At 47.5% G+C, this 23,180-nt stretch overlaps 1 protein-coding gene across 2 annotated transcripts in view; it reads right to left on the bottom strand.

Annotated features, from left to right (window-relative positions):
• Positions 1-1,487: 1,487 nt before the first annotated feature.
• Positions 1,488-23,180, bottom strand: part of PDLIM1 (PDZ and LIM domain 1) — a 44,267-nt gene continuing 22,574 nt past the window's right edge. For both annotated transcript variants that reach the window (XM_069863662.1, XM_069863663.1), the window contains exons 4-7: positions 13,984-14,174; positions 7,119-7,273; positions 4,102-4,219; positions 1,488-2,672 (exon numbers count right to left, since the gene is read on the bottom strand). In XM_069863662.1, the coding sequence (XP_069719763.1) occupies positions 2,486-2,672; positions 4,102-4,219; positions 7,119-7,273; positions 13,984-14,174 (651 nt within the window). In that variant the 3' untranslated portion in view covers positions 1,488-2,485. The remainder of the gene's footprint in view (positions 2,673-4,101; positions 4,220-7,118; positions 7,274-13,983; positions 14,175-23,180) is intronic.

Below are 23,180 nucleotides of genomic sequence, written 5' to 3'. Positions count from 1 at the left end.
CCAGCCACTCTTCCCCCAAGCCTGGAGCTGCACGGGGTTGTTGTGCCCTGAGTGCAGGACTTGGCACGTGGCCTAGTTAAACCTCAGCCTGTTGGTCTCGCCCCACGGATCCAGCCTGTCCTGATCCCTCTGCAGAGCCTCCCCACCCACGAGCAGATTGACACTTCCTCCCAGCTCAGTGTTATCTGTGAGCTTACTAAGGGCCCATTCAATCCCTTCACCCAGATCATCAATAAAGATATTGAACAAAACCGCACCCAATTTAAAAGAGCAGATATAGCACAAGTGCTAGGAAACTGCCATTTTTTAAGTCCATGCCTGAATATTTCAAAATTCAGTCGTAAATCTGACAGGTGTAATGCTGGGAGAGGTTGCAGGGGTGCCCCGTGTGCCACGAAGAGGACAAAACACAGACTGTATAACGATACAATAAGGTAGAGAACGGGAGAGAAGGGGCTCTGACATCCACACAGACAGAAGTGTTGTGTGTCTAGCAATAGACACCAAATGCAAGCAGGGAGGCCGATTGACACAAATGCTATTACTGCTGTTAAATTTGTACTCAAGGGGACCGCTCCTACCCCCACTCCTCCTCAGTCACTCTTCCCCTCCCTGCATTTCCTCCATGTGCCAGCCCTGCGTGTGTACAGCCTAACGTGACATGGATGAGGCTCTCCCTACAGTACAGCTTAAAAAAAGAATAATCCCAGTCAGCACACTGAGGTAAGAGTCAGCAGGTCGGGGGTTATTGACCAGTACTGCTGGCTAAAAATTTGGTACAGCTGTTAAAACTTCAGAAGGACTTGGAAAGGCGACTACAGTGAGCGCTGCAGTTGCCAAATATTTTGGCCTGCACGAAAAAAAATGAATATAATCTGTATTTCAGCAAACTATGGCAGAGCAAAGTCCTCCTGAGCAATTAGCGTGACTTGCCTCACCAGCCTGTTCCCATTGTAATAAATAAGATCAACGCTGGCATCTGCATTAGAAACCTACCCCACAAACCTTTTGTAGTTCCCGACTCGGCCGGGAGCTCAGTGCCAGAGCTCGGCTGGGGTGATAAAGCACATGGCCCTGCACAAAATGGACTTTGTGATCTGTTGGCAGTGCAGGGCTGGGGTGGGGAGCGGAAAAGCCGGTCACAGTTCAGGCTCTTCTGTCCTGATGCTGTGACAGAAGAGCTGGAACGAGCCACGTTTTGCTGAAGGGTGTTGGTGAATACGCAAACGTTTAGTGACTGCAGGTGCTAGAGGGCTCAGCCTACCCGATGGCCCCGGCAGGCTGGCATTTTCTTCCTATAAGGCAAGGGGAAAAAAGGTGCAGCAGGAAAGCATCGCGGAAGACACCGTCTGTAGCTGTTGCAGATGCACCCGCTAACTTCAGAGGTGGGGGCAGCCCTGAGCCTGCCAAAGAGGGCCTGTATGCACCTACAAACCCTTCTGTTCTCACCCTCAGGTCATTTGTTTTAAAGCAAAGATGACAACACCTCTTGGAAACCATTTATTTTTCATAGAATCACAGAATAACCAGGTTGGAAGAGACCCAATGGATCATTGAGTCCAACCATTCCCATCAAACACTAAACCATGTCCCTTAGCACCTCATCCACCCGTCCCTTAAACCCCTCCAGGGAAGGTGACTCAACCCCCTCCCTGGGCAGCCTCTGCCAGGGACCAATGACCCTTTCTGTGAAAAAAATTTTCCTAATGTCCAGCCTGAACCTCCCCCGGCGGAGCTTGAGGCCATTCCCTCTTGTCCTGTCCCCTGTCACTTGGGAGAAGAGGCCAGCACCTCTTTTACAGCAAAAGAACAGCCCTCAGCTCATTAAGAAGTGGGAGCAGATAAATAACCTCACCACAGATCGTCCCAGCAGGCCCTCATCCAGTGCACGTGGGACCTGTCCCACTCCAAACCCCTCCAGCAGCAGAGCGTGTCCGGAAGCTCCCCACTCAGGACCTTGTGTAGGAGATCTGTCCCCACTGGCTGCAGATGGGAACATTGGTGGCCCTGGACAAGAGGTGCACAGCAGCAAAACTCACCATGAACCAGGCACCTCTTCTGCTGCTCCAGGAACCCTGGCTCAGTGCAGAGGGATACAGGAGACAGCAGACACCTCTGCCTTGTGGATTCACCCCATTTATTGAACGCAAAGAGAAGGCAAATAACTGGGACACAGAAGAGTTGTGTCCTTGACTTTGGCCTCTGATTTTCCTGTATGACTGACAGCACAAAGGAGAGGAAAGAAAGTTAATTCTGTGTATTAAAAAAACCAAAAAACCAACCCAAACCCAAACAGTGAAAGAGGAGACAAAAAAGCATGTTTAACAATTAGTGACACATGGTGGATTAATAATGACAAGGAAATTCAAAGCCACGCCTAGCATTCCTTACTGCAAACAAGATTCAGCAGGGGGCAAAGATGACGCTTTCCAAGGAAGAGCAGCTGAGGAGAAACCATCCACGTTGGCTTTGTGAGCAGCGCAGGTTACTTTGGGAAGACGGTGACCACCTCGTAGCCCTCTGGGGGAATCACCCGCTCCCGTGCATGCTTCTCGCAGTAGATTTGCTGTTCCACGAAGAAGTGTCCTTTCTGCTTGAGGTTGGTGCCACAGTCGCTGCACACGTAGCACTCTGGGTGACGGTGCTTGTCACGGATCTTCACAAACGCCCCTCTGGGGAAGGAACCAGCCCCTCTCAGCACCAGGTGCCCACTGCTGCCTCCCTCCTCCTCCCCAGCCACTTCCCACGCAGCCCAGACCCCCACCAGCGCCAAAGGTGGACAATTTTTCCTGCTCTCAACAACCCAAAAGTATAGGTCACACCTCTGCGCAGGCAGATGTTAACAGCACTTTTAGAGCCAAACTTGGTGGCATCTGAGTTCTCCTCTGAACAGTGTTTCCTAGCACTAGCCCTGCTGAGTTTCACAGGGACAGTCCTATCACCTGTGATGGCACCTTTAGCTGACGGCTGCAGTCAGTGCAACAGCCTTCAGATGCCCGAGATCAAATGACAGGAATCAGCTCGACCATCTAGGGGAGCAGAATCCAGGTCCAAACCAACCAGACTGCAGAACAAAATCCAGAAATGACTGCGCCCACCAGCCAAAGGGGATGAAGTCTGCACAGCCAGCCACTGCCTTTTTTGCTAGTGACTGACGTGTGAGGCACGTGTGGAAGAAGCATGAGACCAGATTCTGTCTCTTATAATCAACAGATTATAAGGAAAACTACACAGTAACTCATCAACTACCACCAGCAGCAACACAACAATTTACCAGGAATATCCTTTTGTTCCATCAGTCATCTATATTTTCATTAATTCATTAGTTTTTAGTGCTACTCATAGCCTCATGCTTTCTCTCCAGACCTACCCAGCTAGTAGAATAATTGCAGGGTTTGTCTCTGATTCATATATAACAAGGTGTGGATTGTCTCTGTAATGACTCTGGTGGTCCTGGGCACTCCAGATGTGCCAGGACCGTAGAGTCACAGTGTAGTGGGTCTCAGCATCAATCTGATCACTTGTGGCAGGCAGCACGAGCGAAATCTGAATTATTCCAAGATGATGCAGGTGCGGTCCCTTCAGCACTCAGCTGCTGGAATCAACAATTAAGCTAAAAGGGGGTTGTAGGGAAATCAACACTAAGGAGAAAATGAGAGTAGAATAATTCTGTGACTGAGAAACTGAATGAGGAATCATAGAGTCATAGAACGGTTTGGTTCAGTAAGGAGCTTAAAGATGATCCCCTTTACCATGCGCAGGGACACCTCCCACTGGATCAGGCTGCTGATTTAGACTGGACATAAGGAGGAAGTTCTTCACAATAAGGGTGGGGAGACACTGGCCCAGGTTGCCCAGGGAAGCTGTGGCTGCCCCATCCCTGGAAGTTTTCAAGGCCAGGTTGGATGGGGCTTGGGCAGCCTGATCCAGTGGGAGGTGTCCCTGCCCGTGGCAAGGGGTTGGAAATGGTTGGGCTTTAAGGTCCCTTCCAACATTCTATGATCCTATGCACTGGATGTGGGTAGATGAAGCATTTTGGGTGCAGCCTGTCACACAAGCAAGGGATGCTTGACCTGCAACCCCAGGGAGAGGCTTACTTACACAATGCCAGATCCACACTTCTCGCACATGGGCAACTTCTGGGTATTCCCAATCGATGAGGCCACCTTCGTGGTGGGGGCTTTGACGCTCCTAAATCCAGATGGCTTGGTAGGGTCTCCTGGGGGTGGAAGGAGAGTGCTTCAGAGCATGTCAGATGCATGGCTCTAGATCCATGCTCTGCTAGGGATGTTCTTTAACCCCATCAGAGGTTCATGCATAGAAAATGAGCAGGGATTTAGGGGGGTGGGGAGAGGAGGGAGAGAAGGGACACAGCTGAACCTAGCCCTAGAAATCTGAGGGCCTGAGATTGTGAGCACTCAGATGAGAGTCTCTTCTCATCTTAAAAGCCCATCAGACTTCCACTGATGTGTCTCGTATGCACAGATGCACAAAGTGATGCCTCAGCCCCAGGCCTCGAGCTTGCCTGCTGCATCCTGATGACACATGCAGGGCCAAGCTGATTGCCAGGTTTGGGCTTAGAAAGAGGAGGTGGGTGTCCTGGCACACAAAGGAGGTCTGCCACCAGTCTGCTGTCTGGTGTACAGCAGGGCTGACTCCCCAAAGACTTCTGAAAGATTTGGTTAACAAACTCCATCTTCCAGGGCCCTACAAGACAGTGGGGAGAAGCCTGTGCTCTCCTGCTGCTGTGTAGGAGGCTCCAGGGATGGTATCTCCCTAGTGCAGCCTCTCTGGGGCATGGATGTCCTGCAGGTCCTTTGCAGGAGTCATCTGCTAAACCTGTATGACTACAACGGCAGTGGATCCTAGATGCGGGATATGAGGTAAGCCTTCGAATATCTGCAGTGAAAAAAGAGCCTCTTACAAAATGACACCATTGATGTGACTAGTCATACATTTTTAAGACTTTTGCAGGAGGTTCAATACCAGGCAACAGGGGAAGGAGCTCTGCAGAGACTCAGAGACTCCCATGATGTTTCACCAGACATGGAGGAGGGCAATAGGCACCCCAGACTGGGAGGAATATCAATAAAACCCTTCTGACTAGTGTCAAACCAAGAGCACGCTGCAATGGTTTTTCCTGGTGTAAAGTTCTCCAAAAGCACACTCTTGCGACCAGCAAGGCCAGGGACACATCAGTCAGTGTCAGTGACTGAAGAGCGGAAGGAAAAAGGGAGGAACTCCCTGTCACCACTGCTCACCTGTGGGGCAGGGGACACTGTGCTGCTTTGCCTCTGGGGCAGCCTTCAGCACAGACGTTTGCACACAGTTCCATGCAGAGATGCTGGTCCAGATGTGCAAGTTCCCTGATGGAGCAACAGCCCATGCACCCTCCAAGCACAGCAGGAAGCACCTGGCCTCTGACAGAGTTACTGCAAGTGACCCTTGCTGGGAAGGAACCAGCCACAACCGCACTTTCAGGCTCTTCCCTATCACCTCTACTCACTCTGTCTCCATCAAACAGTGTTTTGCTGACATCAACGTCATTAATGTCATGTTTCCAAATCTCTCTAAAAGAATCAGCTTCATCAAACACCCACAGGAAACATAACCTGTTCTGCCCTGTGAAATGCTTTCCATCTAAGAGCGCAGAGTCAGTTCTAAACACAGACGAGCCGTGGTGTCGCTACACACCAGCGCCCACACACAGTCCCTCCGTCCAGGTGCAAGTCAGCACAGCCAGCGATGCCCCGAGGGACTCGTCTCAGATATGGAGATAGCTCCTTGCTGCTAATCACAAGCCACAGCCCGAGGACAGGCTTGGACAAGCAGCCAAACCTACTTCACACCACTCAGCAGCAGCGGGGTTTAAGCCTGGCTGAGCAGTGAGGCAGGGGCACTGTCTCCTCAGGGACAGACATTCCTTTGAGGCTGTGTAACCTCTCAGCTCTTCTCCACAGGGGTAATTTTCAACTCATGGTGGAGCAATGCCAAAGCCTATCCTGGCCTGTGATGGGGCAGGCAAACCTTGTGCCAGAGAATCCAAACAATGGTGCAAATCTTCAAAGAAAGATAAAATGGGAAAGTTTTTGCTTCTTATCTTCTTCAGCACTACTAAGCACAGGGGAGGACCTTGGGAGTGTGAGAAATCCCAGCTACTCCGGTCCCTTCCATGCAGGAGCTGAACCCTGAGTGGCAAGGTGCAACAATATTTAAAAGATGCTTTTAGGAAGGTATTTTAACAGCATATTAAAGACCCTGGTTTCGTTCTTCCTATTGTTTCCTTATTTCCTTTGTTTTGTTCTTCCTTTACAAATCCCTCAGACCTACCAGCACTTGGATGATCTGTTTCCCTTTGTGGCCAATAACTCAGCACCAGACATTTGTTGGATGAAATGAAACATTCCACTGCCAAGCTAATAACATAAAAGGCAAAATCTCAACTGGCCTAAGGAGAAGAGGTAATTCTTGGAATTATTTTCCTATTTATTTTATTTTATTTTAGGGGAGAAGAGAATGCAATTTGGTCCCTGCCTAAATTAACTAGCTTTTTTATCTTCAAGTCTATAGCTCTGAACAGCACAAATCCAGATGTCAGATCAAGAATGCCAAGCAGAGCAAGGTTTCAGAGGTTAAAAGCTATGAAGTACTCTACTATAACCCAGCCTCCATATTTTTACATTCAGCTGGACCCTTTTTCTTATGTAGAGGGATAGAGATCAGAACCCTTAGGACTCAGTGAAGAGCCCGATCTTGTGGTAGCAATCAAATTCTTAAAGGTAAGATGGTCTTTAATCAGTAAGTATTGCTTTAAAGGGGGCAAAACTTTCAGAAAGTATAGAGGAGTTGTTTACAACTTTTAAAATTCCTTCTTGACAACTAAATACCATAGGGGTTTATTTCTTGAGTGCTCACTCAATGAATAAGCAACAGTATGGGCCCATAAACACTGAACCTAGTCAAGGAGAGAAAATTTAAGAGTAAAGTTAATGAAAGAGTCTGTAGCAGTTAAGAAAGGAAAATAAAGTTTTAAATATTACTATGTTACTCTTAAACTCAGCTCAGGGAATGGCAAAAGGGAAGAGCATGCTCAGATTAGATGTGCAGTAAGTGCTCACCTTTCTCTTCTGACTCCAGAATCTCTTGCAACACGAGGAAGGAAGCAGATTGTTTAGGTGGCTCATTTGACTCTTGATTCTCCTGGAGCATCTTGTAAACTTCAGATTCTCTGTCTATGACAATGCCACCTGGGGGCTGGTTATGCTCATCTAAACTGAGGAAAGAACAGAGAACACGCTTGTTAAACAGCTGAAAACTAAAAGCCCCTAAAACTAAGGCATCATATGACTGAAGAGTGAATGTGCAAAACAAACGCACAACAAGACACCATAAAACACAGAAGTGCTGAATGTGCTCGCACGAGACGCTGCAGCCTGAGTGGGATCGGCGCGCTGGGCTATCTGCATATGCCATTGTCCATGTGTTCTCACCGACTGCCTCAAGCCCACCTCCAAACGTTATCCCTGCTTCACCATTACCATGTACTCCAGAAACTAAAACTTTCAGTCCAGGAAATCACTCCTCTATTAAGAGGGAAATAAAGAACTAGTATGCAGGGATGCCAATCCCACATGGTAGCTCTGTGCCACCTATGTGCGTTTCTTGGATGCATAAACTACCTTAGACTGCTACCTTACGCTGCTGTGACTCTCAATTTCAGAACACTTTATTCTATTAAAGAAAGGGAAAACCTCTGCAAGCATACAACAACTGTCAGATCCTATGAACTTAGCAATAGTTTAATTTGGTTTTCAAGTGAGTGTTTTTATTTCCATTTTGAAGGTGGAGACCCTGAGCCATAGCCCATTTGCAGCATTTAACTAATATTAATGAGCAGGTCAAGTGCAGAGATTTCTGCCTGCTAAGACTAAGCTCTCATTTCAGTTGCTTCCTGAGGTGCTGCTGTCACCACTCATGTCACAAGTGTCACACCCTCAGTCTAGAGGACGCGGTGCTTCAGGGGCAGCTTTTCACAGTGCAGGCTGGCTGAGAAGTGTGCCACGAGAAGGGTCTTTAGAGAAAAAGAAAAGAGGCTGGAGGCAGTACCTAGGATGTTCTCCACATTCTGTGGGTACCAACTAAACTACAAGCTTAAAACTGCAGGAAAATATTCTGAATATCCTTTAGGAAAAGATTTCAATAGAGATATGCTGAAAGACCAGATTGCTGTCAGCAGGCTAGCAACCTCCATACTGAAGGATTTTAAAAGAGTCTGGACAAATATTCACTGGGAATGATTTAAATCGGTGGTTTAAATTGACCAAGAACACAGGAGGTTCCTTCCTGCCTTGTATTCTGTGGCTGGTATGAAAAAAAGACTCTGGAAAAATGAGACAACTGACAAGCTCCCACTGACAGCTGAATTATATAATCCAGCCTCAAATGGTCTATTAAGTTTCACCGTCCCTGCATCCTGTGATTGCCTGAGTAGTACATAAACATCCTGAAGTTCAGACTAAATTGCAGAGAGAAATCTTTCTCTTGAAGAGGCAACTGCATACTTTCCATGCCAATGTGCAATTGAGTCATGCTCTTCAAGCGTCAGTGGTAAAATCAGTACATGCGTTATAAAATGTTGTTTCCATAAAAAGAATTTCATGAAATGTTTCCATCTTTAGCAATTTTCACTGGAGCAGGAAGCACATTAGACTTGTAAGCAGTTGAAACATTGAAGCCTGAATCTCATCTACTGAAGCCTCTCACTAAAAATAAAATAACTATGTGCCTTCTATCACACAGAAAATGTCCTAGGCTATCCCAAAAGTATCATTGATCCATGTTACATTCATCCCATGTATCACAGAATCATAGAATGCTTTGAGTTGGAAGGGACCTTAAAGCCCAACCAATTCCAACTCCCCTGCCACAGGTAGCGACACCTCCCACTGGATCAGGCTGACCAAGCCCCATCCAACCTGGCCTTGAACACCTCCAGGGATGGGGCAGCTACAACTTCAACCTGTGCCAGGGCCTCACCACACTCATTGTGAAGAATTTATTCCTAATGTCTAGTCTAAATCTTCCCCTCTCCAATTATAGCCATTCCCCCTCATCCTATCACTCATCCTATCATCCGCTTTGATGCGGCCCAGGACACCGTTGGCCTTCTGGGCTGCGAGCGCACATTGTCAGCTCACGTTGAGCTTCTCATCAATCAGCACCACCAAGTCCTTTCCCACGGGGATGCTCTCAATCACATCATCACTCACCCTGTATTGAAACTCATATACTCCTACCTCTATCCACCCATAAAAACATTAGGCAAGAAGTCTGTCATTGCAGTTTTTGCATACTAAGAATGTTTCACTAACATGCCTTCAAAAAGCAAAGGCTAAATTACCTTAAGAAGCACTAGAGTCAAACAGAGCCCTCGCATTTCAACCATGCATTCTGACAGTCTGCAAACCATACAGCTCAGCTCTCCCACATATGAATGCTACAGATACACTTGCGTATACAAGACTTCCCAAAGGCTATAATAGAAACCCAGATCCTAGAATTTGTACCAGCAGAGTGAAAAGGCTATGCTGCCTAAAGGACAAAAAAAAAAACCCAAACCACCAAAAAGCACATGCATCTTCTGAATGGGCAAGGCCACAGGCACAGAAATTGTGCCTGCAGGATAATGAGTCTCCATATGTTGGCTGATTTATGGCACCTCCTGGAACACAGGTACTTTATCTGCAGCAACTGCTGTCCTTTCCCACGCAGAGTACTTCGTGCGGGACAGCTCCAACCACCTTTACTCTATTTCAGACTCACACAACTGTTCCTGGATTTCACTGCTTCTATTATGGGCAAACTTTAACTCTGACTGAATGACACAGGATCACTAAGCTTTTAAAACTAGCAAGAAGGTAATGAAAACATAAAGATGCAGCCTTGCACAGCGTCTTAAGAAAAGCACAGCTTATTCTTTACTAATGCTATTTTACGCTAGCACATTTTGTAAAGTTTACAAGGATCTCAAAGCTGGGCTATGGGAAGGTCCAGTACCTGGAGCACTTGCTTTTGCAATGAAACAATTGCTGATGCCTGGGGCTCCTTTGTGAGTGTTAACAGCTGTCCAGACCAGCGCTGCCAGCCAGCAAAGCGTAACTGCTCCTGGCATGCACGGCCTTGGCTACAAGCCAGCGCAGTGACTGGCAGCAAGTAACTGGACTAAGAAGCCAGGAGTAAATCTATGGCCTCCCATTACGTGGCACGCGGCTAAGCTTGGCTTTGTGGGTCCACGGGTTGAGGACACTAACTTTTGTGGTTTGAACACATGGTTCTCAGCCCAAGAGGGGACTGTGAGCAGCCAAGGAGCTACGAGATCTGGCTGTGCCCTTTTGCTCTGTCTCAAGGAGGCCATGGGACTGACCCACCTCCTCCTTGGAATGCAGGTCACCCACCTGCAAGCTGCTTGGTCACAAAGGCAGGTAACTGCTGAAGGTTCACATCTTCTGAAACAATTCAGCCTCGATTAGAGCTCTCCTGTGAGATGGCTGAACGTGCTTTCTGCTTCACCCATCTCAGTACCAAAGTTCTCTCTGTAAAACCACGGGGGCTGTCAGTTAGAGGCACAGGCCAGCCGGTTCCCAACTGCCACAAAGAGCAAATACCAAAGAGCACCCAGGGCTTGTGACGCTGAGGCTCTCTGCAGGTCCCACAGACCTCAGAGCATGTTCAGCATCCTCTGTTTCTAAAACAGAGAGGCAGCCCAATGAGCAGCAACCTGTGCAGACAAGTGGGCTGAGGGGGGAACACAGACTGTGTCCTCCATGTGCTTGGTGTCTGCCCAGGCTGCTCCAAACTCATGGGTTTTATCAGCCAAAGATGGAAGACCCATGCGGACCAGCTTCAGCCTGAAATGAAACGTGCCCAGTGCATGCCCGTGGCCCAGCCTGTAGCCAGCGAAACAAAAGCACAAGGATACACACAGCAGCACCTTCCAGTTGCAAACAACAACAGTTCTTTCAGTGTAGGAAAAACTCCAGCTTTTCGGACAAAGCACTCTCCCCAGCAAATCTATCTGCTGCAGGAAGCTCCTCCAGGAAAGCCAGGCCCTGCTGCATGGGTGTGCGAGGGGCACAGACACTGCAACAGGCTGAAATGATGTTTTGGTGCTTCCCACAGACACAATGCAGAGAAAGGTCCTGTGAAGACTCATGCATTAATGTCAGAAAGGAGAAATGCACATGTGACTGGCCAACACGGTGAGCCACAGACAGGGATGAGGCACTCATGGACATCGAGACGCAGATGAACAGACAGATGCACTGAGCTGGCTGCAGAGGCAGCAGGCAGGTTACCTGGGGAAATCAGGGATAACGAAAGAGATCTGCCCACGTAGGGAATCCACGACGTTGCGCTGCAAATACAGCTGCCCAGGAGAACTGAACTGCATGTGCAGCACTTTGAGTCCTGGCACCTCCACCACTGCTGTGGGGCAGACCTGGGCTGCACACTTCAGCTGCTTGGGCCACACTCAGCTATGGCTCGGAACAGAGGAGGTGCTGCACCTCTGCCGCAGCGGCTCAGAGGTTGGTGCCTGCAGAGGGTTACAGATGGAGGCAAAGGGAGCCTGTATCATGCTCGTTGGTGATGGGCACCTAGGGGCTCATGTATTCACACAAGCAGTTTGAATTGTGTTTGTTTGGGGGTTCAGTTGTTTTTTACATTGTGGAATTGAGAGAAAATTGCATAGGAGGAAGAAGGGAAAGGAGAAATTAATGAAGGGCTAAACCAAATACTTCAAGTGATATTAGCAGTTGCAGAATACCATCTGTTCCTTGTGCCAGAGGGACACACCACTGAATACATGACTTTACAATAAAGGCTTGTGGCTATTACTGTGGCTCTGGCCTCTTGCTCCAGGTGTGTCCAACACAAAACCTAGAATGCTGTCACTCTACTGATGAGCAAATGCAAAGGTTATAAAAGCAATGACGACATAGCAGCAGGCGTTTCACTATGAACTAGTTACCTGAGCAGATGCTCATAGTCCTACTGTCCAGCCAAGGCACACCACCTTCACTGCTGCCTTTCCCAAAGCTGGCCTAGGCACCCTACCAAGGGGAAACCTCATCTCTGATTCCAAAACAGATCTACTGAGCCACAGGGCTTTTACCTGCCTGCTTTGCAACACCAAATCCAGTAGAGACATTTGCTGGTGTTCCTGTCTGTACCATAGCCCTGCAGGTAAATCACACAGCCCCTTAGGATGGACTGTGGACCAGGTCCTCTTGCCACGTCACTGTGGGCAGTGGCTGGATCAGCCTGTGTGTCTGCTGAGTGTGCGATGGGGATGCAGACATATGCCAAGTAAACCCAGAGCAAGGTTCACAAATAACTCGGTAAAACAGATGGGTAGGAATTTAAAGGCAGCTGGAAGGTTGTGTGAAAGGAGCACCTACACATTCTGTGCTCGTGCACTGGGGAGACCATGGTGGGGTTTTAATGGCAGGGTGAAGCCCCTGTCTCTCACTAAAAACCAGCAGGACTTCATTTACTTTTGGTGACTCTGTAAACAACAGTGTACTAGCATTGAAGGTCTCTTCCACAATCACCCCAGCATTCCTTTGCAACTTGCTGCGCCGCAGCATGGGAAAGATGAAAGAGATGCCATGTACCCTACTGGCAATGGACCTTCCTCCTACGAGGAGCACAGTGAGCCACAGCTGCAGAAGAAACCCATCTCTTTGCTGCTCCCTGCAATGAAAAGGGATCAGCCACAAATTTCCAGCCAAATATACCTGGCTTCCAGGGCTCTCACCTGGAAGGGACTCCAGTCTAGACCAGAGATGGTGTTTGACTGCCAAATGATCCCACCTGATTAATACAAAGTCAGATTTCCCTTGTCCTCGCTCTGCCTTTGCTCAGCCCCTGAATGAGGTTGTGGAGGTCTACCAGAAGCAAACGAGGGAAAAACATCCATCCCCCTGTATGCCAGCTGCGGCACCATAAGTCTGCCTAGAAGGGCTCATTCTGCAGACAGGTCTGCCAGTATGAGAAGCTGGTTTCAGTCAGGGCAAATTTTCAAGTTGGTGTTAAACCACAATCTCAAGTGTTTGTGCCCAGAAACAGCAGAGGGTGAAGTTGGTTTTTTCTCCTCCTTCACAAGTCAGGCATTTAGTCAAGTATTGCCTAAAGTGCTGGTCTTGCAGCTTCTGTTGTAAAATTGGCTAGAGTCTTCCAGACAGTTTGATATCACTAGTCCAGAGACTTAGGGCAGTTTAGCAACTCGACCAGAAAGATTTCAGAAAGCTCCTGTTTTATGGCTTCCAGTGAAAAAAGAGGAGTGTTTATCCCTTTTAGGGATAAAGTAACGTCTTTGGTGAACCTCTGATGCAACCACAAAAATCAACAGGCCCTTTTAAGGCTGGGACCCTTTCCAATCTCATTTAGAAAACTGCTCACGCAGGTAAGAACATTTCAGCTACTTTTTAAAATTCTCAAGATAAACAAGGTTCAATAATAAAAATGGAAAGATCCAAACATAGCCTGTCTATGAATCCCAGCCCAGCCAGGAACCCAGATACCTGTACTCCCTGCACTAGCTGGTACCCTTCCTGCCCACCACTGCCAGCAAGGCCAGTGCAAAACACTAACTGTACAAAGTGCACATAACAAGCTATCAGGCACCTGTTCAGAACCAGAGAGCTGGTACATCATGCTGAATGCACGTGGAAACTGCGGGAGTCTCTGCTAAATGAAGAAATATAACAGCATTAATTTAATTTCTGCATCTTAAAACATTCCCCACTCCTCTGAGCCCTGCCTCAAGGAACCACAGCCATCCTCGTACCTCTGCTCCTTCCCTTGTAGCGAAAGAGAACTTCTCCAGATGAACAAAATAGATGACCTCCCTGCAAGCTCACATCTCCTGGAGCCTTCTCCTGGGGGGCCAGGCATGGAGGGAGAGGCAAGGAAGATACTTACGGCTTGGTAAGCTCCAGGGCCACAGGCGATGTCTTTGACTCTACTGCACTGTTGAAGGTCTGGATGTTCTCTGAGGAATAGAGGCCTGCTGGGCTGTTGTACTGAGCAGCAACCACTCTCGGGGCAGAAGCTGTGGCAGCTGTGAAGGGCACCGCACTCCGGTTGTGTGCACTTCCTACGTGCCTTACTTCCTGCACACAAAAGAGAAAATGCAAAAATCAGAGGTGCTCAGGCATGCGGGTGGGATGTGACAGGGCAGCCCAGAGTGAGCAGCCACTGCAGTGGTGGCCTTTGCAAGTGGTGTCAGCTGAGGAGCATGTGACCATGACCACTAAAGCAGGTAAGTGTCCTCCACATGCCAGGAGGGTCGCCAGCCTCATCCTGGATGGCTTCAGGCTGACCTTTAGGGCATTTCAGAGTTGACTGGGAACACAAGAGCTCAGAAACACTGCCAGAGCCAATAGCTCAAGTTGCCACATGCTTGAGAGCTACTGCAAGCTTACAGTAAGCCAGAAGGATCTACCTTCTCATGCAAGACTATTTGTCGTATTCCTTGCAATTCCTGAAAGCAGGGCTGATTTCTATGGAGCAGTGAAAATGAGGGGCACAAAGAAAAGCACTCTTCCATTACATTTGACAGTCTGGCTTTCCTTACCTAAGGGCAACCCAAGAAGAACCTGCCATTACTATAATGCTCAGGAGCAAGTCTGCTCCATCAGCTAAGATGGGAATTAACAGGACAAGAAATTCCCACAATAACGGTTTAAAGATGAGCCTCGTTAACACAAAAGATTGTGCACAGTGATGGGTAAATGCCAGGGACCTCTTCAGAAGCATGAGATATCACCCAGATGTTCTGGGTTTGCCGCAGACTTGAGGCTTCCAGAAGTACTACTGGATACTTAGAAACACAATTAAAAAGAAACGTGCCAAATCCAAGTTGAATAGAACATGAGGTAAGATCCTTCTGAATCACAGGCAGTGCTAACAAAAAAAAAGGAAATTCTTAAGCCCCATCACTAGTCCTGCAGGCTGGGAACTAGTAGCCTTGAGGCAAAAGTAACAACATCCAGGGCTTATTTCTCCCCAGAGAAGACATTTGACCAAAGCAAGGAGTGACCACAACGGGGCTTCACTAGAGCATGCAGAAAAAAGGACTGGCATTCACAGAGGTGGCTGGAATATCCAGAGCACAAAAATGTGTATTTTGAAGCCAGCTGTAAAGATTGGAAATGGCATTCAGTGGCACAGGATGAAGTGAGGCCCTTCTCAACATGTTGAGTCCATGGTTCCCTGTTCTAATTAACAACTGTTTCTCCCTCCCACTCCATACGGCAACATAGAGAGCCTTCACTGCCCTTCGAACATCTCATGGCATTTGTTTGAGAGAGCTATAGTTACAGGATAAACACTGACTGGAAACAAAGATGACTAAATTCCCCTAGGGATTTTTCTTTAAATGACTTTTATGTCCCCAGATTTCCATAGGCAGCCGGCTAGCATTCCCAGACTGACAGATGGGAGCCATCTCACCTCACGGCACTCAAGTGCTATTTATGGGCTTGAGCACAGCATAGGATCCTTCAGAGAAAAACAGCTGGATCCAGATGCACTCATGAGTTACAATTCATTTGAAATCAGTGGGGCAGTTCAGGTGTGAGGTGGCAGGGCTGCTCTCCCACAGCTTTCTGTCTGATGCATATGGACATCAGCCACGAACCTTTCCCACACACAAAAGGAAGAAAGACCCTGGAGTAAACAGCTAATTCTCCCTTTGTTACAATCCCGTTCAAAGCACATAACAGTGATCATAAAAATACACATCCCCAAGGCAGAAACTGTGGATGTTAGCAAAAAAAAAAAAAAAAATCATCACACACCATGAGGAAAAGCATCGGTGATCTTATATCAGTGTAAAATACACATCAGCCCATCACCTGGAGGGTACAACTAGGAAAAGGTTTCAGACATGCATATAAATAGCTGGTTTAATGAAAGACAGAGGCAGAAATTTTAGGCTAAAGGCGTTATACTGTTAGGGCAAATAGGTTCAAAGTTTAAACCATGTCACAACCTCTACTGAAGAAACACGTAAGTATTAACCAAGAATTAGAGAAAGGGAAGTAATTCATGGTTATTTTCTTTTAAGTTCTGCTTTCCTAAGGAAGTCAGTCATCTCAATTACACACCGTAGGTGTGGAGGACAAAGTGGGGGACAAAGGTCCCCACTGAGGACCTTTGAATCTGTCAGTCAAGCCCAAATCAGTTTGACAGCGATGGAAACCTGAAGGATGTTTAAGCTGCTACAAGCATGAAATAATAAACAAGCAGATGGTGGAGAGAGACTGAAATCACATCAGTGCTTTGACTCCAAGAAAAATTGCAACGCATACATGGGCACAGAATTCACATAGTAGATTTTGGCCTATTTTTGGCCATCAGGTAGGTTTGCTGCTGTGTAATACCGTCCAAGATCAGAAATTAAGCTTTCAAAATTGCCAAGACGATCTGTAGTAGCTCTCACGTGTATAAAGGCCACTGACTATAAGGGAGTTTATAACAGGTTAAACAGAGATAGTGGTGGCATCTGAAGTTCAAATTAGAAAAATCCCATCTGGTGAACAGCATAGGTGTATAACCCGAGAGTCTATGGCTAAGTACTAAAAGAACAGCAACATTAGAAAGGGCATTTGGATAGTCCAGCTTCTCCAGCACTTCTTGTCACGCCATGCTGCTCTTTCTGCTTGAGCTGTAGAAGTAATTTGCAAAGAAGTGCTTTCGTGATCCCAAGATCAAAAGATAGCATGTGCTTACTGTCAAATGTACTTACCTAGGGATTTGCCAGAACTGCTGATCCAGGCTCTGTGCTGTGTGGCAGTTTTTTTAAAGCCCCAGCTGCTGGAATCATGTTTATGTAAGAGTTTCTGACTTGATACTGGAAAAAAAACCCCATAAATAGGACATTCCCAAAAACCTACCTACCAGCAGGCCAGTGATAAGCGTTAGTATAAAACCACTGCTATACTGTATGCATGCGTGGGGGCAGCATCTGGTTTATGCAGTTGGGATGCTTGGGGTTTGCATCATCTCTAAGGCTGTGGCATTTCTAGGACCAACACAAAGAAAAGAGGGCAAGCAGCATTAAACAGTATTCCTGGCTGGAGCAGAGACTGCAAAAGCAACAGTCTGTTTCGGAAGGAAGAGATGCCAGTCAGACACCAGGACAAGCCCATATCCAGTCCGAGCATGACGTACTCTTTCTTTGTTAGTAGCACAGAGGACTGTGACTAATATTAGATCTTTTTGGAGATATTTTCAGTTGGCATCTGCGGGCAGATCTGGAAGCGTTTGCCTCACCCCTCCTGCAAGCCCCGGCACCACCTCATCCCTCACTGCCAGTCCTGTCTGCAGAAGGCTGCAGTTGGCAGCGAGCAAGGTACTGGCAGTGGTTGTTTCAGTCTGAAGCTGTGGTATGGAAGCTCCCAAACCTCCAGGTAGGATACTGAAGAGCAATATTTTACCAGTATGAACTGTGTTGAGGCCGCACCTTGAATACTGTGTTCAGTTTCAGGCCCCTCACTATAAGAAAGATATTGAGGTCCTGGAGGGTGTCCAGAGAAGAGCAACGAAGCTGGGGAAGGGGCTGGAGAACAAGTCTTAATGAAGAGCAGCTGAGGGAATGGGGGTTGTTTAGCCTGGACAAGAGGAGGCTGAGGGGAGACCTCATTGCTCTCTACAATTACCTGAATCGAGGTTGTAGAGAGGTGGGTGTTGGTCTCTTCTTCCAAGTAATCAGCGATATGACAAGAGAGAATGGCCTTTAGCTCCATCAGGGGAAGTTTAGATTGGCCGTTAGTGAAAATTTCTTCACAGAAAGGGTTCTCAAGCACTGGACCAGGCTGCCCAGGGATGTGGTTGAGGCACCATCCCTGGACATGTTTAGAAGTTGGGTAGATGAAGTGCTTGGGGAATATGATTTAGTACGGGACAGGTACAGTAGGAGTTGATGAACTCAAAGGTCTTTTCCAACCTAATGATCCTATGATATCGATACTGAGATAGTCTAAATACTTTGTCTGCACAGGTACCACCCTCCTTCCCCTGCCAAGGTTCGTCTCCAGAGGGGCTGGCAATGTGGCTAGCTCACATTAAAATGGATTAGCAACTGCACAAAGTTCTCTGCCAGGGTGCTCCTTCTGAGCTTATCTTACTTTACTTTCAAATTGAAATACACTTTCAAGAGTAAGTACCATAAGGATGCTGTAAGCCAGAAGACAACAGCTGAGCAAAAAGGAGATTGCTGCAGTTCCACTAACCCAGTTTACATACTTAGTTCCACAGACTGATCTTCCAAGAGACGTGCCTTGCGCAGAAGCAGGCTTGCAACATGAGCAGGGCTGCTCAAGGGAGCTACTGCCAGAGGAGCCATTTGTCCAACAGCCTCCCTCGCTACCTAAAACTACCAATCCCAAGGACAAACAAGGTTTGAAGGACTCCAGATTCAGGTCCTATACGCTAGTCCACTGCCAGATGGGTTTTCTGGGTGTCAGCTACTGATGGCCACAGCCCCCTCTGGAGCAGATGGGGACATCGCAGCGTGCAGCAGGCACTGCACCACAGCCCTTCCACCTGGGTGCAAGGGGCCTCCCCGGCCATTCCAGCCTTCCCAGTAGGGAGCCGTCAGCTGTGGCCACAGTTCCAGGTTGTGGGGATGGGGAAAACGTCCCTCTGCCGGGACAGGAAATAGATCAGCATTTCCTACTGCGCTGGCTGCAGGCTGCGTCATGGGGAATTATCTGGGAAAACTATAACCCTTCCTCCTTTGCATCCCGCTCATGCCAGGCCATGTTTGGTGATGCTGAAGCCCAGCCTGTGAAATCCTCACAGCGGAGCCAGCCATCAGCGCCATGGCCAGGGCTGGCAACCAGCTGGCGACGTCCTCCTTGACACGCACTCGAGAGCGACACGGCTGTCACCGCGGGACACGCTCATCCCAGGAACTAGGGCACAGGACTCCAGGGCAATTCTCAGCTGTCAGCAAGGCAGACAGATGGACAGACAGCCTAGGACAAGCCACCTCCACCAGTTGAGCTTGGGCACATCCTAGACACCAGAGGCATAAAAAGCCACCTGGCCACCCCCATGGCCTCATGTGCCCTTAGGCAGCTTAAGGATGGTCTGGGACGAGGGGGTGCTCTCGGGTCCCACTCACCACACAGTGACGCAGCCAAGGCCATCCCGGCTGCACCGACCTTACCACCACCAGAAGCAGGAAGAAACTGAAGGCCTCTTGCGCTTGATAACTAAACTAATCTGAGATGTGAGGGGTCAGGCACTCCCCTCGCTGAAGCAGGGTTTTCTCCCCACAGCATGGCCTGAAGGCAGCTGGCAGGGATGGAGCCTCAGAAGTGCTGGCTGCCCCCTTGCCACCACACCTGAAGCACCCCAGCCTGGCTCCCCTGCCTGCCTTTCCCAGCTCCCAGGGGAAAAGCAGGTTGAGTACAGAGTGGGAGCTGCTTGAAACTATCTAAGCTTCCTTTCAGGTTTCGAGACAGAACAGCACAATTACTTCCTAAAGGTCCAGCTCTTGGAGTCAGAGGGTTAACTCCAACCACATGTTATAGAAAAAAATAAATAATTAGCACCCAGGCTCTGCAGTTGCAGGAAGAAGTGAAGCCCTCATGGCCTCACAGGTCCTCTAAGCAAGCTGGCAAAACCCGCTGCTCCATTGGGCCCCAGAAACGTGGGATGTTCATGTGTCCTGAGTCAGAGCCCAGAGGCTTGGGGTAGGAAGTCCTGGATTGCACTCCTTGAGAACCAGGTCAAGAGGAAACAAGATTAAACGTTTCCCAGTATAAATGTTTACTCAGTTCTAAGAAAGCAAGCCCCAGCCCAAACCTCAGCACACTGAACCTCCAGGCAGGGAAGGAGAGCAGAGACTGGCAGCAAATCCCCCATTCAGTCCCATCCTCAATCTCATGGAGCTGCCTGGGGAATTCATGCCCAGCTGGTGCACCAGAAGGGAGGTTCCTTGGGCCAAACACACAGCAACAGCTCAGAAGAGAATGTCTTCACAGCAAACTCTATCCCATGCTATGTTTCATCAGCTGTAATCACAAATATTAAGAAATGCCTCTACTTTCATCTCTCCCTCTGTTATTGTTAGGGTTTTTTGAGCTGTGGAAAGATCTTTTGAAATGCTCTGAAATCCAATTAGAAAAAAAACAAAGAAGAATTTGGGGTTTTGTTATTGCAAGGGGGGTAAAACAACAGAGCTGGTTTCTCACATCGTCTCCTTCCACATCACCAACACATTCCACATCCATGTGGTAATGCCTTTTAACCAAAAGCAGCAAGTTGTGATATGCCAGCACAGTGCCCTCATCTGTAATGTGACATTGCTGCTTTATATACATACTGCTTCATTGACACACACGCAAGTTCTTATCAAGGGCCAAGCCAGCCACACACCCAGTTTCTATAGCTCCTGCCTTCTCTGTATCCAAGGAGATTAAATACACAAGATGAAAACAATGACATCACTCTGAGAGGTCAAGGAAGACAGGGCAGGCATTCTCAAGAAGTCTTAGGAAGATAGAAGTGGCTGTCTCTGCCATCCCACAAATACAGTGATTCACCTCGAGAGCTCTGCCAGCTGCATGTCTGGAGGTCAGTCATTTAAAAAAAAAAACCAAACATTCTTACATTTGAAAGTCTTTATCTTCTGTAGTTAAGAAGGGCTGATCTATCCATCTGAAGCCAAGTTTTCACTGACATATTTGATTCACAAAATCACTAGGTGGGGAAAGACCTTTGAGATCATCAGGTCAAACCACACCTGTCTACTACTAAACCATATTCCTAAGCACCTCATCTACCCACCTTTTAAACATGTCCAGGGGTGGTGACTCAACCACCTCCCTGAGCAGCCTCTGCCAGTGCCTGATAACCCTTTTGGTGGAGAAATTTTTTCTGCTGTCCAACCTGAACCTGGTGCAACTTGAGGCCATTCCCTCTTGTCCTCTTGGGAGAAGAGACCAACATCCACCTCTCCACAACCTCCTCTCAGGTAGTTGTAGAGAGTGATAAGGTCTCCCCTCAGCTTCCTCTTCTCCAGGCTAAACAACCCCAGTTCCCTCAGCCAGTCCTCATAAAACTTGTTCTCCAGCCCCTTCACCAGCTTCATTGCTCTTCATCCCACTAATTCGTGTGCCTCACTGCAAATGGGATATGTGGCCTTCAGGGAGCTGGACAAGTTCCTTTGGAGACTGGTGTTGACTGCCCTTGAAGTTACGTCTCTCTCAGCAGTTTCCTGTATGAGCTCACTCAGCTCTGAGATCTTGGCCTGATTGACCTCCATGTCCTACAAACACAGGGGGTGGATGGAGAAAGACAATCCTTCTCCCACAGAGCCTGTAAGTGACAGGACACGACACAGCCTGAGGGATAAAGGGTTTTACTGTTCATTTTACCAAGCAGCAACACAGCTATCCCCACCAGCACATAGGTCCAGAGTTTAATGCCTGGCCCAGGGTCACCAGAGAGCGTGGCAGAGTCTGAAAGTTGTGCTGGTCTCTGGTCAGTGTAATAAGCATTAAGAATACCTTAGTCACCAAGCTACTTGTTCTCTCCTGCTGTGATCGCTTTTCTCAAAAAAGGGAGAGGCAGACGTGTTATTTTAATTTTTCCCACTGCAGTGAGGAAAAGCTCTTGATGAGAAAATGGCACTGAGCCCTTAGGATCTGGGTGAGAAGTGCAAGTGAAATAATTGAATAAATATACTAAGACTCCACCATTTCCTTCCTCTAGTGTTGCCATGGTCACACCCAAAACAAAGTTGGCTCAGCCACTGAGCCATCACCACCAACAAGCTGCTGCATCTTTTGATGAAATGTGATTTTGTCATCACTCTTGACTCAGTTTAAATTAATTTAGAAAGATAAAGATAATGGTAATGAAATAATAATAAGGCTGTAGCAATGGTCAGCTTAGACAATGTCTTGGGATTCAGGACTTTAGGGAATGCATGGGAGGTTTTGGAATGCCTTTGTTTTCTAAAGGCACATAAAAATGTCTTGAACTTGCATTCCAAGCAATGGAAAAATACTTCTACAGATGATGAAACATTTTACTAAGTATCAGCCCTCCAGAGCTATTATAGAAGTAAACAAAGTCTATTTCAAATGGGGTAAAAAATCTGTAACTAGTAATCTTAAAACATGTGGCTAGTTCTTCAGACAAACTGAAAACTAATTTATTTTGCAAGACCTTCTGGAAAGATCTAGTTATTTAACCGTACCAATAAAATGGGAAGAGAAAAAGAAGGGGTACAAGTGCTGAGCAATTTCAGTTAAAATACTGAAGGTAAGAAAGGCAACGGACTTCCTGATTTTAAGGAAAGTTGAAACTTATTTGATAACTGCAGTCCAATTTCTACAGCAGAGGTTTTAAAGCTTTTTTTTTTGAGCCTGAAGTAAGTCCATTCAAAGGGATGTCTGCAATACCAGTGAGAAACATCTTCAGAGGACCTTGAATCAGGACTTAAATGAACCACTTAGACTCAGTATGTCCTGTTTTCTTTGGTAAGTGAATTAATAAACGTTGAGCATGAAACTGTTGCCAAGGAAAGCAAATATATTGTTTTCACTGGCAAGCCAGTTAAAAAAACCTGAATAGCTCAGACAGTGCTGCCTTCGAAGACAGGGCTTTACTCTACTTCTACTAATCCTATTGGAAAAATGAGATCAGGAGCTTTGTGGTAAAATTCACAGTAGTTTGCCATGCTAGTATACATACACAAAGCATCTGGGCTTTGCTGATGATTTGCAGCAGACCTGGCTGGAAGTGCTGGTGATGCTGAGTGACTTAGATGAATCTTGACACAGCTCTGGGAACAGTCAGAATGCTCTGCTGACACCAAGCCTCAAGCAGACAGACCTCACCGTAAACCTCACTCGCTGCAGACTGCTACTAAAGAAGGAATTGGGTGTGTATTTAACAACAAAAAAAACCCCCACCCACAGAACCAAACACACATAATCTTAAAATTTGATAGTGTTCATACACTTTTCTTTGGCAAGGCAGACTAGGCAGTTCAGGCACTGTTAAGCACGAAGGGTAAAAATTGGAGGTTGTGGTTTGGAGATGAGGCATACATCTTCCCTCACACTAAAATTCCTCTGCTTGAATATACAGTA

The sequence above is a fragment of the Phaenicophaeus curvirostris genome, chromosome 9, assembly GCF_032191515.1.
Source record: "Phaenicophaeus curvirostris isolate KB17595 chromosome 9, BPBGC_Pcur_1.0, whole genome shotgun sequence".
NCBI lineage: Eukaryota > Metazoa > Chordata > Aves > Cuculiformes > Cuculidae > Phaenicophaeus > Phaenicophaeus curvirostris.
This window is presented reverse-complemented; position numbering and strand designations above follow the sequence as displayed.